This window comes from Myodes glareolus, chromosome 21 (genome assembly GCF_982192425.1).
Source record: "Myodes glareolus chromosome 21, mMyoGla1.1, whole genome shotgun sequence".
Taxonomy (NCBI): domain Eukaryota; kingdom Metazoa; phylum Chordata; class Mammalia; order Rodentia; family Cricetidae; genus Myodes; species Myodes glareolus.
Window position 1 is genome coordinate 16,209,364 of NC_142046.1, and position 15,821 is coordinate 16,225,184.

Below are 15,821 nucleotides of genomic sequence, written 5' to 3' on the forward strand. Positions count from 1 at the left end.
CATTTTTTCCCAGCATGCCTGAGCCTAACCCCCTTCCCTATGTGCCACATACGGAGAAGAGCTTTCTAGAGTCACTGAGTTTGGAAGCCAGGCTCCCAGTGCTGCTTCTAATAAAAAAAAAATGTTACTCTGATGCCCTGTGAGTCTCTCTAACGACAAGAAGTCCTCAGATCTACCCACCACATGGGGAGCTGTAAAAGTTGCAGTGGGTAAAGTCCCTAGGGCCAAGAGTCACAGTCCTTCAAAGGTGTACCTGAGCACTGAGCACGCTGGGAAAGAGACCTGAGGACATGCATGTCACTGAAGGAGTCTCTCTGCAGACTAGGTACAGATGGAAATCTGGCGGCAGCCTGTACTATAGCAATGTATCCTCCATAGTTCAAGATTAGGCTGTTTTTATTTGACCTGAGACCCAAGTCTAGCTACAGAAGGTTAAGGATGAGGTCACTGAGCAACAAGAGAGAGATGAGATAAGCAGGAGGAATCACTGTTTAGCTAGCCTTCCTCTGGATTACAGGTAAGTTTACTTACCCCCTACAGCTTACTGAGCACCCAGCATCTGGCATGATGAACATCAGTTTTATTCCCTGAATCATAAAAGTGAATGCAAAGTAGAGCTTAGTGCAAACAAATAAGAATGTGACTTTATGCCAGGTGTAGCAGCCCTCATAATCCCAGCACTCAGGAGGTAGAGTCAGGAGGCTCAACACAAATCTGAGGCCATCTTGATCTATATAGTGAGTTCTAGACCAGCAAGGGTTACACAACAAGATGGGTCTCAATAAACGAAATTAAAGCAAACCAATAATGGCAGGAATAGAATGAATTTATTCATCAATGGTTCAAAGATTAAGAAGTACACACACACACACACACACACTGACACAAACATGTCAAACCAAACTTGCTAGAAGCCTATCACCAACACCAGTCACTCCAGACCACAGGTATCACACCCACACAAGAAGATGTCAAGAGCCTGAAGCTAAGGAAAAAAATCACAGGTAAATGTTTAGACCCCTGCACATTTGGCTTCCTTCTATTTCCTCTGAACTTCCCACGGCAGTTGAGGGATGATGTGCACACAGTAGGCACTCAGCAGATAACCACAGAACTGCAATTAATAGTGCTTACAACAGCCCTGTGTTAAAGCCTCTGTGAAACCTTCAAAGGAAAGGCTGAGCTGCCTTTCAACCAACCCTAATAGAAGGCCTGACTCTTGCCTGCACTTCACCAAGGAAGACACCTGGGAGTCCAGTCAGCATCACTAGTCATCAGGGACATGCCTGTGGGAGCCACAGGTGAGGGTGGGGAGCACCTGTCCTCTCAAACCCTGCTGCTGGGGATGCAGAGCCATACAACTCTGGAAAACATTCAGGGAAACACTGCCATTTTATGAGGAATGGGGAATGTTTAAGTTCTGATTAAGGACCCATGGCAGCCCAGATGAGAAATGGAGTCATTGGGAAGCTCGGTTATAGCGTTCACCGCAGCCGTCCATCAGGAACGCTCAAAATACAGAGGGTACACATCCCACTCTCTCAGCCCCTAGGTACAGACACAGTAGAAGTGGTCCAAAGCTCCTCAAAGGTTCTTACACCCTTCATATCACCTTTTCTGGACCCCAGTTCCTTGTCACACAGTCTGGTAGCTCAATTTACTTTGACTACTAAGTATCAATTTACTCAAAAGGTAACTGTACATCTACTATGTGACCAAGATACTGTAATTCAAAGCCCTTACACAGGAAAAAACGGAAGCACATGTCTACACAAAGACATGTCGCAGCCAAGCAATCCAAATGTTATCATAGACAAAGGGACAAATTGTGGAATATTCAGAAGTCTACTATACAGTAGCAAGAAGAAATAACCTATACATGAACAATAAGGCTGAATCTCAATGGTCATGCCAAGAAATAAAGACAGATTTTCTAAAAAGAGGGTACATGCTACATGATTTCATCCACATAGAGTTTTAGAAAATGCAAACTAGTGTACACAAAGAATGATAAAAGGGCATGGGGCAATATTTGATGTGGGAAATAATGTTAATTTTCTTAATTATTGCAAAGAGGTACTTATACATGTTTGTACATATTTCACAACTTAAATACACATGATTTAATCATGATAAAGCTATTAAATAATGGTTATAAAATACACAGCAGATCTAAAATAAACTAAATTGTCACATGTATACAAATATATACAAAATTTTTAAAAATCTAAATTGTGTACTTGTGATTCTCAAGTACCCATAGGGCATTATAGTATGCCTAGTTATATACACTATCTGCATGAATAAAATTATATATTTTATAAATATATAAAATAGTATAGTGAAGAATTAAAGTGGAACCTTCAACCTTTCTGAAGTCATAAGCTAAAATGAATGAAGGAGCTGGAAGTAGACGACATGGTGATGTCTCCATGTTCTCCTGAGTTAACCCAGCTGGCCCCGGCCATGGCCTCAGTGAGCTCTGCAGACCTTTCCTCACAGTAAATACAAGCTCTGACAGGCTTTCCAGGTGCACCACCCTGGAGAACTCCTTGCTTCTCAGTGGAGTTGGCACTCTGGATCTCAGGTATCAGTAGGAATCCTGGGAGCTGTAACACTGGGATGTCTGGGTCTCTCTCCCAAGCGTCCAATGTGGTTTCAGTGGGCAGCTATCTCTGGCTGGCTGGGCCCCTTTTCTTGGGAGCCTGTTCCGCACTCACCGAGTTCTCTGAGTGCCCACTCCCCATGCTTCTACATTCAACAACACATTTCCACTGCCTTCACCATGCCTCCAGACTGAAGGAAAATAACCAATTCTTTCCACACTAGACTCAATTGGAGAGATTTATGTCCCAAGCAAGCTAGAAGTCAGTATGACAGGGGCAGCAAACAGTGCTTCTCAGTTTTACTGCTGAGAACTCCTGTGTGTCCATCCGGCAGTGAGTGCTGGGTTGACTGGTAGGTACCACAAGTCCATTCTACCCTCAGTGACTCCAGCTTCCTGGGACCCAGAATCACAGAGGTCATTGTACCTGTGGGTTCCTGGCTCACTAGTTCTTCCTCACCTCTATGCTACGTGGAGACTTCCGTGACTGAAGTCTGCGGCTTACTAACACCCAATGTGGCAGAGAGAGAAACACACCAGGAGATCACAGGAATTACTTTTCAGCTCAGGCAGAACAGAAGGATTTCAAAGAGTCTCACTCGCACCCAGCTTTAGTTGGGAACCCTATGGTATGAAAAGCTAATAATCCCAGGCTCCAGCTCTTCGTTAAGCAAAAGAATTAAACAAATACTCTTTACTTTCAATTACTTCGTCATGTCTGCTGTTTGGAAGACTACACTAAGCAAAATCCAACATATAATGAAGCCATAGCTTTGTTTACTGTGATTCAAACTTGATGCGATGCTTTAAAATAAATGTTTTTAGAAATTAAAATAAAAAGGACCTATCTGATGAGCCTTGGGGTACCACTCATTCTTTTCTTCTTTTGCCCTGTAATGGCCAGTGATGTAATAGCCACAACAGACAGCTGTCTTCCTGGATAAAATCACCTTGTAAAGGAGAAATGCAATTAGAGGGCGCAATGAAATATCATTTTAAACTGATTCTGCAGGCTGCCACGTTCCACTCGGGGCTTAATGGCTAGGTTCTTTATTACTGTTTTCTAGTCTATGCGACAGCTCCGTGATTCAGTGTCTACAGATGACACTGAGTTTCTCAGTTCTCTGTGTCACATGTAGTGTGAGACAAATACATGACAGGGCAGCTGAGAGCAGGGCCAGGACTAGAGCCAGTCACTGAGGGCTGCAGGTGCCCATGAGGTCAACAGGGCAGGATGTGACAGAGCTGTCACCATAACTCTGCTCTCCCTTGCCACCCCTTGTTTGGCTTGTGTATTCCCCTAGATTTTGCCTAACACTGCACTGCTGGCAGCCACAGGCCTGCTTCTCCAGACATTACTTTGTTATTGTTGTTGTTGTGGAATAGAACGTTTTATCATAAAGTTTTCAGATACAGTATCCATGACTTTTGTTTAGGTACCAGCAGTCAACCATAGTCTGAAACATCAGATTACCAGTCAGCATCCCAGAACTTGCATTCCAAGAACTCTTATTCAAGTCATGCCAGCAGCCTGGACTTGTCAAAGAAGCTAGAAAGGCTCCCTGTGAGTGAAAAAGCAAAGTTTCCAACTTGATTTTCAAAAATAAAAATAAAAAGATGCTGAGATTCCTAAGATCTGTGAAACAAGAAGCTCAGTCTGAGAAACTAGGAAGAAAATGCACTGCTCCCCTGCTGTGGGGAACATGTGAATTAGGCTTTATCACATGGGGACTTGAGGAAAATGTATGTGTACACATGAGATTCAGTATTTGTGGTTTCCATTATCTGAACATGTTCTGTAGATAAGGGGCATCGATGTACATATAAATGCAGGCAAGAGTACCATGTGCTTCACGGTCCAGCAGCATCATCCACAGCAAGACGGTCTCATGACCCCACTCCAACAGTGGTAGGATGCTGACCACAGTACTTGGCAACAGGATGCTGGTGTATTTAAAGTAAATGTGGTCCATCCATCACTCTGCCAGAGATTTGTGAGCACCTAATGATGTGCATGCCTTGAGAGGAAAGCTTCATCTCTCCCTCTGCTCATAGGAAGTCTTTTCTGTGCCATGATGTTCCTGGCCTGGAGGTCCACACACCTAACCTGTTCTGAGTGAAACGGACGCATGGGTACATGGAAAACAATAGGTTGGGGTGGGGATCACAGGTCCAGATGGAGGCTGGATGGGGATGGGGCTGGGGATATCAGGCACCCTGCCACAGGCAGCACCTCTGAGTACAGGGGACCAGAACCCCCGGCTGAAACAGGGAGCAAAGTTCTGCCATATGTCTCAAGTATTACAGCCCCGACCAGCTACAGATCTTGGTCTGTGGCTATTAGTTGAACAGAACACAGTTCTCTCAAGAGAAAAGAAGCGGCTTTTACAACATATATGCTAATGAATCGCAACGATATAGAGCATTTAAAACAAAATGTCCCTATATTTATTCTCCATGGACAGATTTTTGCATTAATATTTATGAGGGATTCCTCGTTTATTTCTCCCAGAGACTTTTCTCCTGCCCAAAGAGAGGGAATAAAAGATAAGTAACATGAACCAATTATCTTTTAAACAGTTACAAAGGACTAGCTTATTCATCTGCAACCTGCCACTTGATTCATCTTCCTAATATACCACTTTACACACACTGTGCCCTGCTCGCCTGCCCCAAGGGCCTGCTATTCCACAGTGTGCTAAGGCTGGCCTTTGGGCCCTGCCCTCTGTGAAATCCCACCTCTGCACCTGCCCCCCACAACCCATTTCTGTTTGTCTATAGAGCACTTGGTTCCTGGTCACTTAAACATCCAGTACTTTCAGTTACAGTTCACTACAAGTCCTGGGTACCGGGAACACATGGAAACTGTTTTGTATGTGTTCTTGGTAAGCTAGTAGTTAAAGTAGCTACCACATAGCATGAGAACCTGAGTTTGAGCTCTCGCACCTATATAAAAGGCTGAACGTATATTTATAATTGCACCACTGGGGAGAAAGAGACATGAGGAAGCTAAGTACTAACTGACCAGCACCCTAGGAGAGTCATGAGCACTCAGGCCCTTGTAAAAGACCCTGACTTAAAAAAACAAGGTAGACACTAGGTGGACAGCTCCTGAAGAACAATACCGGAGACTGAATTCTGCTCTCCACAGGCATGAGCGTGCGCACACACCACACACACACACACACACACACACACACACACACACACACCAGGGGTGGGGGGCAGGGTGGTCTCAGTTTTATCAGCCAGGGAAGCCACATATCAGCATCTGAGATACTATGGAGTAGCTAGGTGTGGGTGATATGCCATGGAGAAGCCTGGGCTTGAAGCCTTACTGAGTGAGGAGTGAGGGAGCACTCCTACACAGGAACTACATCACACCTTTACTCCCCCTTAGAGACAGACTCAGACTCTTTCCACCTCTACCTGCCAATAACATGAGGACATGAGCATAATAACAATGATTATGGGCTTGTCTCTCCTCCAATAGAGACTCTAAAGAGCAGGGAGGACATAGAGCCAGAACGAAGTCTACTCCACACCCTTGGCCTCAAAATACTTTCCAAGTCAATTTCAAAACCAGTGGGAAACAAGCAGGAGTAAACAGCAGCAAAAACAGGGAGTAAAATGTTGCCTAGGCTGTTAGGCTTGTAGCCAGTGAGCAAGGCTGGCTGGAGAAAGCCTCTGGGCCTGCCCTAATCCCTGGGAGGCTGTTTGTCTAGACTGGCTTCCAGAAGCTCTGGAGACCAGATGTTGGCAACCCAGGAGACTGTTCCAGGCCTGGGTTGAGGTGGCTCTTTAGTCACAGTTATAAACATGGCTGGCTACGGCAGAATTCCCACCAATAGCCTCACTTTTGCATGCAAACTGACTAAAAGGAATAGACTGGAAACTGCTGTGCCCACAAGAGAGGGCAGCAGTGGCTGCAGGGTTTGAGATTCCTATAAAAGGCAACTCTGGCCATCTCAGCACCGCTCTTCACAGTCAGGACATCAAGCAGATGGAGCTGCAGTGGGGTTTGCTTGCATGGGTGCTGGGAACCTGAACTCAGTTCCTCGAGCTTGTGTAGCAGCTCTCTGCCCTCTGGGCACCTCCACGGCCCACGTAAACTGTTTCTGAGGGAGGCTGGCGCTCCCATCCAGTCTTGGAGGAGTAAGGCGGAAGTCCCGAGTCAAAAGCCCAGGCGTGACGGGCTGAGCTAATAACTGAGCTCAGCGGCAACAGTTATTGGAAACTGATCTCCTCCTTATTAATATGGTCCCGCAATGGAGGAAAAAGATTTCTCCATGTTCTAGAATGCAAACAATGTTTTAATCTTTAATTATATTCTCAATTTCAGCTCTTCTGGAGAACTGCAGCCACCTAGGCCTAGGATTATTTCTTTATTACACAGCCTCTCTGTGGTATTTAATGAATATTGTTACTTAATGCTTGCCAATGGGGGAAAGAAGACTTAGTGAATTTCCACCTAAGTTTTGAAGACTTTTCCCCAAACTCGGCAAACTTTCATTTGAGCGCTTCTCTCCTCTGTGGGACATCAGTACAGGCCAAACACTCGCTCTGCCACAGCCCCAGCTCAGGCTGAGCCTGCTGCACGCTGGGAAAAGCCTCCCCACAGAGGGACTGAGCTAGAGTCTATTGACAGTGGCTTTGCTCAGGTCAAGCTGAACTTGGCTCTGATGAAAGGAGATGCAGGGTCAAGCTCCTGTCACCACCAAGGCCGATGAATTAATATAAATTAATCACCACATAACCACAGTCTGTCCTCAACAAAATAGTAGTGTAAAAGAAAAAAAGAAAAGAAGAAGAAAGAAAGTTCAAGACACCACCACCACAAGGATGCAAGCTCATGGTAACCAGAGACGACTTTCCAGTAGAGCTTCACGTCTGTAAGGGGGACAAAGATGGAAAAACAAAACCTCCTTTTAAAAAGGTCCTAAAATCAGAGAAAGTGGCAACAGACAGCAAGCCACAGGACAGTCTCCCACACAAGCACTGTGTTGCTGGTGATATATCCGTGATCCCAGAAGCTCCGCCCACTCATCTTTCTCACCCAGGACACACAAGGCCACTGCCTTGCTCCCTGACTCCTGGTGTCTCACACTGAACAAAAGACAACGTGAGCCTTCTGAGAACAAAGCAAGCACGAGGAACTGCGAGGGGGTGATCTAGAGAGCCAGAAACATAGTGTAGCAGGAGATGCACCTCATTTGACTCAGCTCCCAGAGCAACATCAGTGGCTTACAGAAGGTGGCAGTCTGTGTTCAAGCACAGGGTTAAGGAGAGTACCATTATCTCCCTGCCCTGAGTTGATGGCACATCTTTCCAGTACCTGCAGAGCACATGTTTGCCATTGGCAATGCTATTCCTCAAATACACAGGGTGTGAAGACAGCACCCTTGAGGGTCTCAGATAATCCTGAAAACATACAACATGTTGAGGAAGGGCCACAGGAGGTTCAAAGGACATCAAAAAACACCAGCATCAAATGGGATAATCACTTATATACACAATGTGAGTGACTCGCAAAAGCTAAGCGTTGAGTAAGTGGGAAACAGACAGCACATTCTGCATTCCATTTGTATGATATTCTAGAGACAGCAACTGGAGGAAAGACCAGAGACCACAGGGGGGTTGCAGAGACAAGACTCCGAGAGCTTGGCTGTAAAGCAGAGCTGTGTGATGTGGGAAGCGGGGTTCAGAAACAGGGTTCCTCCAAGAGATGGCTTTGAACAAGCATGCTTTATCTACTAACAGGAACAAGCCGAGGAGAAGAAACACTGTCGTACGGGCTGGAACAGGAAGGCTGATGGGGAAACAGTGCAGGACAGGCAATGAGCGGAGAACGGCTTGTTCTTCTCCAGTGAATGCCCTAATGGAATGGAGTTCAGATTCAGCAAGCGGGATCTTTTCACAGAGGAAAACATGGTGAAAAGATGCTCTGACCCAGGCTGCAGGGGATAGTGACAGCATTTTCAAAAGAACCTTTCAGATGAACTAGTTTTTCTTCAAATCTAAATGAGACTGAGGCATGCTGAGTTGGAGCAGAGGACTCTTTTGTCTCTGGCCACTGAAAGACAGTATGCCATTAGCTGTGAACCCTTTAGCCTGACAATGTGGATCCAACCTAGCATCCCCTGTTAACAAAGGACACCCAAAACCGCTACTGGGAGTAGCACAACATAGCTACTCCTGACATAATAAATACAGATATCCAGAACAAATGAGACAGCCACTCTAGAAGCTAACTTCAATCCAAAGGGGGCCAATGGGCAATGTTTCCCAGCAACAGGGAGACAGCCTCTTTCAAGACGGACAGCACCCTCTGCCAGAGATGCCACTGCGGAGAAGTACTGCAGACGGCTGGAGGCAGAGTGCTCAGCAGCACGCTGTGAGCACACTCCATTCGGTGGAAACAATTTTATCTCTTTACAAGCTTTTTGAGGGGTGTGAATGTGTCTTTAATCCCAGCACTCACTCATCCTAGGGAACACAGGAGCAATCACGTCTCCAGGTGACTACTGTCCAAGCCACCACATGTGAAGCACATTCTACACCTGTCCCACATTCCTGTTTATGGTGGCTGCACAGGGCGAGTACAGGGGTTGTGAGAGGAAGCGACCCCAAAAAGCCCCTGGGGCTTTCTTCACTGTTAAAATCCATCCTAGCTTAGAAACCTGGAAGCCTGGCAAAGTTGCTAGGAGGAAAATCTAGTGAGACTTCATGGGATCCATAAGAGGATCCCTTCCGGTACCCGACACAGGAACTCTCTTGCTTGGGGGACCTGTCTACACACACCTACTCTCTCCTTACAGAATACCAAGAATAAACCAAAGTTGAATTCCACAAAAAGTCCAACCTGGGGAACCACTAAGTTTAATCCAGCTTCAGAGTATGCGTGTTCCCAAAGCAACCATGCACACAGCAAAGTCTCATCCAGGACGGATGATGACTTCCAGAACACAGCTAACTTCCATACGCAGTACACTCTGGCAACTCCATACCACGAGATCAAGTGCAGCTAGGGCAGAGTTCCATGCAAATGGCCAGGAGGTATAGAAGAGAACCGCCAGAACCTCAAGTGAGGGTTCGGTAACTCCCATCCCCTTCTTCTGTGAGGGAATCCCAACAGCCAACAAGCCCGATCTCGAGAGTCTCTTGTAGGGTGATGGAGGGAACAACTGCCTGTGCTTGTAGGGAGCACCTACAACAGCACCCTGACTGGGACTACAGAGCTTGTCTGTTACAGGACTTGGCACATGCTCTTATAATGCCTGTGAGTTATTGGTTCACCTGTCTCTAGTCTCATGAAAGTCAAAGTCAAGAGGACACCTCAGTCCTCCCTGCCTGATGCACAGAGTGGGACCTTGTGGGCCAGAGTAAACGGACCTGACTGGGGCTGCTCTTAGCCATCCTTCCCTACAGTGTCTCCACTGGCAACGGGAAGCTTTAAAATCCTGTCCATACGTTTCTTGTCATGTTTTCTCTTATAGAGCATGTCTGTGCCCTTCTGCTGAAGGCCATTTAGACTGAGCAATTCATTTCTACTGCAGAAAACAGTAGACAACAGATACTCTGAGGCTAAGCTGGAAAAGGACAACCTCCTCCTGGCTCATCCTCTTGGCTGCTTTTGGAGAAGCCAGTGCCATACCCGAGGACACTCGAGAAGCCTGTGATGTGAGAAAGAACACAAACTCCTGTTCTCAGCCAACGCTGGCTTGCCTGAAGCTGAACTCTCTCAGAATGTTCTAATGAGACATCAACCAAGGTCATAGTCAGAGGACACAGCTGGGGTCATTGAGTGGCCTTGGTGGAACAGTTCTCTTGACCTCAGCTGAGCTCTTAATGACTATGGCCCTAGCCAGTGTCTCAGTAGAACATACCGGAATACTGAGTCAGATTGCAGATTGCATAGGCGAGCCACCCACAACCCTGACCCAGGATGACAGGACAAAGAACACCTCTTACTGCTAACAATAACACTATGTTCAGGAGGAATTTATCTGACAGCAATAGGTAAAGAATAACTTGAGGATGTTCGGGGTGGGGAGATAGGCAGTTAATATAGCAACCTTGGTGAATCTGGGTGTTTCATAGGGGGCTCAAGAATTTTTCTTTTTCTGTCTTTCTTTTGTTTTGTTTTGTTTTTGCGAGACAAGATTTCTCTACATAGCTCTGGCTGTCCTGGAACTCACTCTATAGACCAGGATGGCCTTGAACTCAGAGATCTGCCTGCCCCTGACTTCCGAGTGCTGGGAATTTTCTCAAGAATGTTCTTAAGAACAAAGTGAACTTATGGTGACAATGTATTTATAATAAGGATGCTGTAATGAGGACCTCCCTGTAGGCAGGCACAGCCACTACATATTAAGATGTTGATCTGACGACCTCAGAGAGCACATCATGCCGCCTTCTCCATCAGCGACCACCACAACACACTAGCACAGGGAAGAGGACAAGAGTGCAGTCTGATCCCTTATGGAAAGTTTTATATGCAAAAATAATTGTGTGTGTGTTGAAAAAAGATGTCTGAACAATACCCACCAAACTTTAAAGGGGCTTCCTAGAGATGGAGTGATGTATTTGCTACTTTGGGTTTCTCCTTACATCTACATTACACATCTATTACTTACAGCTTTTATTTTTGTACTTATTTTTAAATTTTTAAAGAAAAATTAATTACTCCAGCAGGCCACAGTTATGCTGCGTCCTATTCCTAGCCAACATCAAACACACTGAAGACTGAGCGGAGTCTGGATATAGATCCTGTTACGAGGCAGTAGTTCTATGAAGGGGTTCCAGGAGGCTGAGAGCCCCGAGAGGAGAGATGTGAAAGAACAGTCGATCTCCGCAGGAAATGGCTCCAGCGGACAGGAAATCATTCTGCTGCTGTATTCTTAGGACGCTGTTACCACTTCTCACTTTGAAACCAAGTATTTTGAGTGATCTATTATAAATGTATGATGACAGTTGTGAATACTCCTCTCTCTCTTTCCCTTTGGCATCTCAACAGTGTCTGTTGATTGCCTCGGTGCTTAAAATAGCTTCTAAGTGTCCTCATAATAGCATGTCACCTGTAAACAGGTTTCAAGCCAATGCAAATTAACAAATGGTGAACAGATGGACCAAGAACTGACTTTTGTCAGGAGAGAGTTAGCAACAAACACTTTTTGGCTTTGGTCTTATGGGACCATTAGAAAGTCTTTCACTTCTTGCCAAACATCTTGCCTCAGTAGACAATCCATGCAGGGAAAATGACAGATTACAAGGCCCATCCGACTTTGGGGAGCTGCGTGCTGAGATATGCAGAGTCACCGAGTCAACAAGACGCAACAACAGAGTAACGCTCTGCAAGAAGCTTTCTGCTTCTCAAGTCAGTCTTTTCAAAGACCACAGCACACGTATACCCATGCAGCATATGAAAACAACTGGGGAGACTGCTCATGCTCGCCTTGTCTGGCCGATGCAGACTGTGAGAGGGTCTGCTGAACATGGAGACACCTGTGAACATGTGCCTGCTGCTGGAAAGAGCCCCAGTGACCTTCCCCAGCCCTTCTCTTTCCTCATTCTGTGCTGTAGGGCAAGGCAAGCTGAGTTCTTGTTTGACCACTCTATTTAAGCAGGCCTCTCCTCTCCACTTTACTCCTATTCATTCTTTTCCTAGTATTAATTATAACTGGAAACTATGGTGTTGGAAGCCATCTTGCTCGTAATTACTGCCTCAAGAACTGGAACCTTGCCTGGCACATAGTAGGCATCATGCTAACCAGACAAAACCAGTGAGCTGTTTAGTAAAGATGAAGACACATATCTTATGTGCAAATGACCCTTTGAGTAGTCCATGGAAAGATGCAGCTCACAGCCCAGGACAGGAGCAAAGGAGAGGGTAAAGAATGATGGCGTGGACTCTCTTTTCCATCTTCCTCTCGGAGAGGCAGCTTCGCTTCTGCCTCTCTCCCCACTTCTCCGCTTTCCCCCTTCTCTCTCTCTCTCTCTCTCTCTCTCTCTCTCTCTCTCTCTCTCTCTCTGGTCCCCTTCTTCCTTCCCCCTCCATAACCCCCTGAATAAGTATTCAACCTCAAAAAAAAAAAAAAAAAGAATGGTAGTATGGGAACCATCTGAGGCCTACACACAGTCTCTGGGAGTGTGTCCCCTCTGAGGAGTGTGCACACTGGGAGAGAACCTACCAGCAAGGCCTCTCAGCACGCAGCTTGACAGCCAAGTTGGTGAAACAACTGAGATGACAAATATTATACCAAGTAGAAAACAAGATATTCTTGTCCGTTCCTCCCCGCCCCCACCCCCCACCCCCGCCGTCTAGGGAAATAGCTCAGTGGAAAAGAGCAGCCTTGGCAGACACAGGCCCTGGGTCCAATTCCCCTGTACACACTTGTGTTCATGTGTGCATGCACACACACATAGAAATAGTACAAATGACAGTATATGATTTTACTTATATAAAGTTCAAGGCTGGAAAATTGTGGAGTTTTGTTGTTGCTGTTCTTACAAATTTTTGCTTTTGTTTTGTTTTTGAGGCAGGATCTTACTATGTAGCCCAAGGTAGCCCTTAAACAGAGATCCTCCTGTTCCTGCTTCCCATGTGCTGGGACTCACAGGCACAGGCCACCACACCAGGCCAAAATGAACCATTTGAAGAAGTGGGAAGAGTACTCAGCATAGGGTTAAAAGCAGCCTGGGTACAGACTGGGACCCGAGGACTCTCCTAGGGTCTGGAATTGGTGGCTACAGAGATGTCCACAGGAGAAGAAAGGCACCATGTGGTCTGCTGTGCCTATTGTCCCTGCTAGTGAGGAAGCAAGAGCACACATGTTACTAGGAGAAGGCAGCAGCCAGTGCAGCTCAAATGCTACCCCAGCTTAAGCCTGTCCTCTGGGCCTGTGCTCACCAGAATGCACTCAGGCCAGCTCTACTTCTGGCAGCTTCAGGACGGGGCTGAGGAAACAGTAAGATATAAGGCATCTAAAACTTCCAGCTGGAAAGTTATACACTAGACATGTCAACAAGGAACTGTCACAGCTGCTCCAGAAAACCTTAGGCAAGCTATGCTTTCTAGTCCTGCTAGAGTCCTTCAAAAAGGAAGACACTGTGCGGAAGAAAACAAAACCTTCCTACCAGCTCCAAAAGAGCACAAAGTAAAGTTAATCCAGGTGGAAATCCAGCTCCCAACAAACCCTTCACTCACTGAGGCGGTAGAACCAGAGTGGTTGGCTGGGCCTTCGGTCTCCGCTTGGCAGACACACCCATCTGATTTGCAGAGCGCTTCAAGGACTGTTGATTCAAAAGGCCAGATGCTAGACCTGCGTGGTACTGCAGCTGCGGAGACAAGAGGGAAAGAACAGCCCATCAGTGCAGGGCAGCAGGCATTAGACTATCAATCCCAGGTCATTCTGTTGCAGTACACATTTTGTAAGCTATTTCAGCTACGGCTGCTAACACTCTGCTGCAAGGAATTTATTTCTAAAGTGAGGATTAGATGAAGACAAAAAGAGGCAAAGTTGTTCTTCATGGCAATAATGCACCAGTGAAAATGAACACAACTGTAAGTGGTTAAAATATCAAAGGACTCCAGAGCACCACTGCACTGATAGAGAAAGCAAGTTGCTTTCTTTGTGAACCAAGAGACAGTGCAGCATACATTTCTAACTACCAGCAGCACCGGGGAGATGTGGCTGTGGGAAGTCACCCAGGTGTTTCATGGGGTAGTCGGAAAGTCTGTTTCGTGTTGCTAAGATGTGAACAGTCTTCCCAGCGACAAAGTTAGTTCAGGGAACTCTTGCTTGTAAAACTGATCCTGGACTGTGGTTAAGCCACGACCTCAACTTGGCTGGTCACAAAGGCTGGAAGTCACTTTTCCTGTTGGTGAAGGTATCAGTTTTTGGTTAAAAGCCAGCTCAGGACTCAATCTGCTAAGAACCTATAAAACAGGCCCTGGCCCTGGAGAGAATGGCAGAGACAGTAATTTCATTTCCACTCACAGGCCACTGAACAGTGAGGCAGAGGAAGCTGCATGCATGATGTGGGCTCAGGGCCAGCAAGCATCCTTTGCTTTACTTCTGGACAAACTGCTGAGCTTGAGGTTACCTAAGAGATCATTTCAGTCACTGTGGTATTTTTGTCTTCCCCGGAGGAGAAAACCAGTACTGCCGACTTCTAACCCAAACAACTCGGAACAGAAGTCACCTTCTAACTCTTAGTTAAGAGTACCGTCTGATGGGTTTAGACCCGCAGTTCTCAACCTGGGGGTCAAACGGCCATTTCACAAGGGTCGCCTAAGACCATCGGAAAACACAGATATTTAATTTAAAATTCATTAACAGTAGCAAAATTACATTACAAAGTAGCGATGAAAATAATTTTATGATTGGGGGTCACCAAAACATGAGGAACTGTATTAAAGGGTTGCAGGAAAGGTTGAGAACCACTGCTCTAGGCAAAGGCATAGATCTGTGCTACCAATACCCCACTCAAGACAAAGACTCCTCAACACTGCAGAAAGCTCCTTGGTACCCCACTCAGACCCCCAACTTTGGCCATCCCAACATTTGGATTGAAAACAACTTCCCCGTCTCACACACTGCCAAATGAAGCACAGCTCTGTGACATATGACAGTAACCTCCCTCTGCTTTTATAGTTTAGATTCTAAGAACTGTCATCAATCTCTTCACAATAAAATTAGCCTTGACAGGTATCCCAGTCCTGAACAGACATACACAAACACTCAGATGTGCAAATGCTAAGCTAAGAATCTGGACCAAGATCATTTCTAACAAACGATATGCTCTTCCTCTCCTCTCAAATGATGCAAGGTCTTTCGAATATATATTTAGAATTAACTAAACATACAAATAGTAACTCATTCTGAATCAATTTCTTCCCGATTGCTTCTCCAAGGCATGGATTTTCTTTGCTGAGTCAGCTGTATTACAGCCTGTGGTAATGAAATGGTGACCACCATATATAAAGGCCTGCACCAGGATACAAAGGGCAATAATGCGCTGAAAAACAAATAGCTTCACCTAATGTCACTGGGCTGCACGCAGAGAGAAAACAAAGACGATTGAAATGATCTGCTCCTGCAAGAGGCTATAAAAGAGAAGCTAGCTACTCAGTGACCCAGTAAGGTGGAAATGGCTAGTTTGGAGCATCCATTTTGCTTTATCACAGACACTTGATTTACTTGGTGGGTCTGCT

General features: G+C 45.9%; 1 protein-coding gene across 1 annotated transcript in view; it reads right to left on the bottom strand.

Moving 5' to 3' along the window:
• Positions 1-15,821, bottom strand: part of Med27 (mediator complex subunit 27) — a 180,657-nt gene that overhangs the window by 102,020 nt on the left and 62,816 nt on the right. Inside the window, exon 3 of the mRNA XM_048431902.3 lies at positions 13,812-13,942. Coding sequence (XP_048287859.1) covers positions 13,812-13,942 — 131 coding nt within the window. The remainder of the gene's footprint in view (positions 1-13,811; positions 13,943-15,821) is intronic.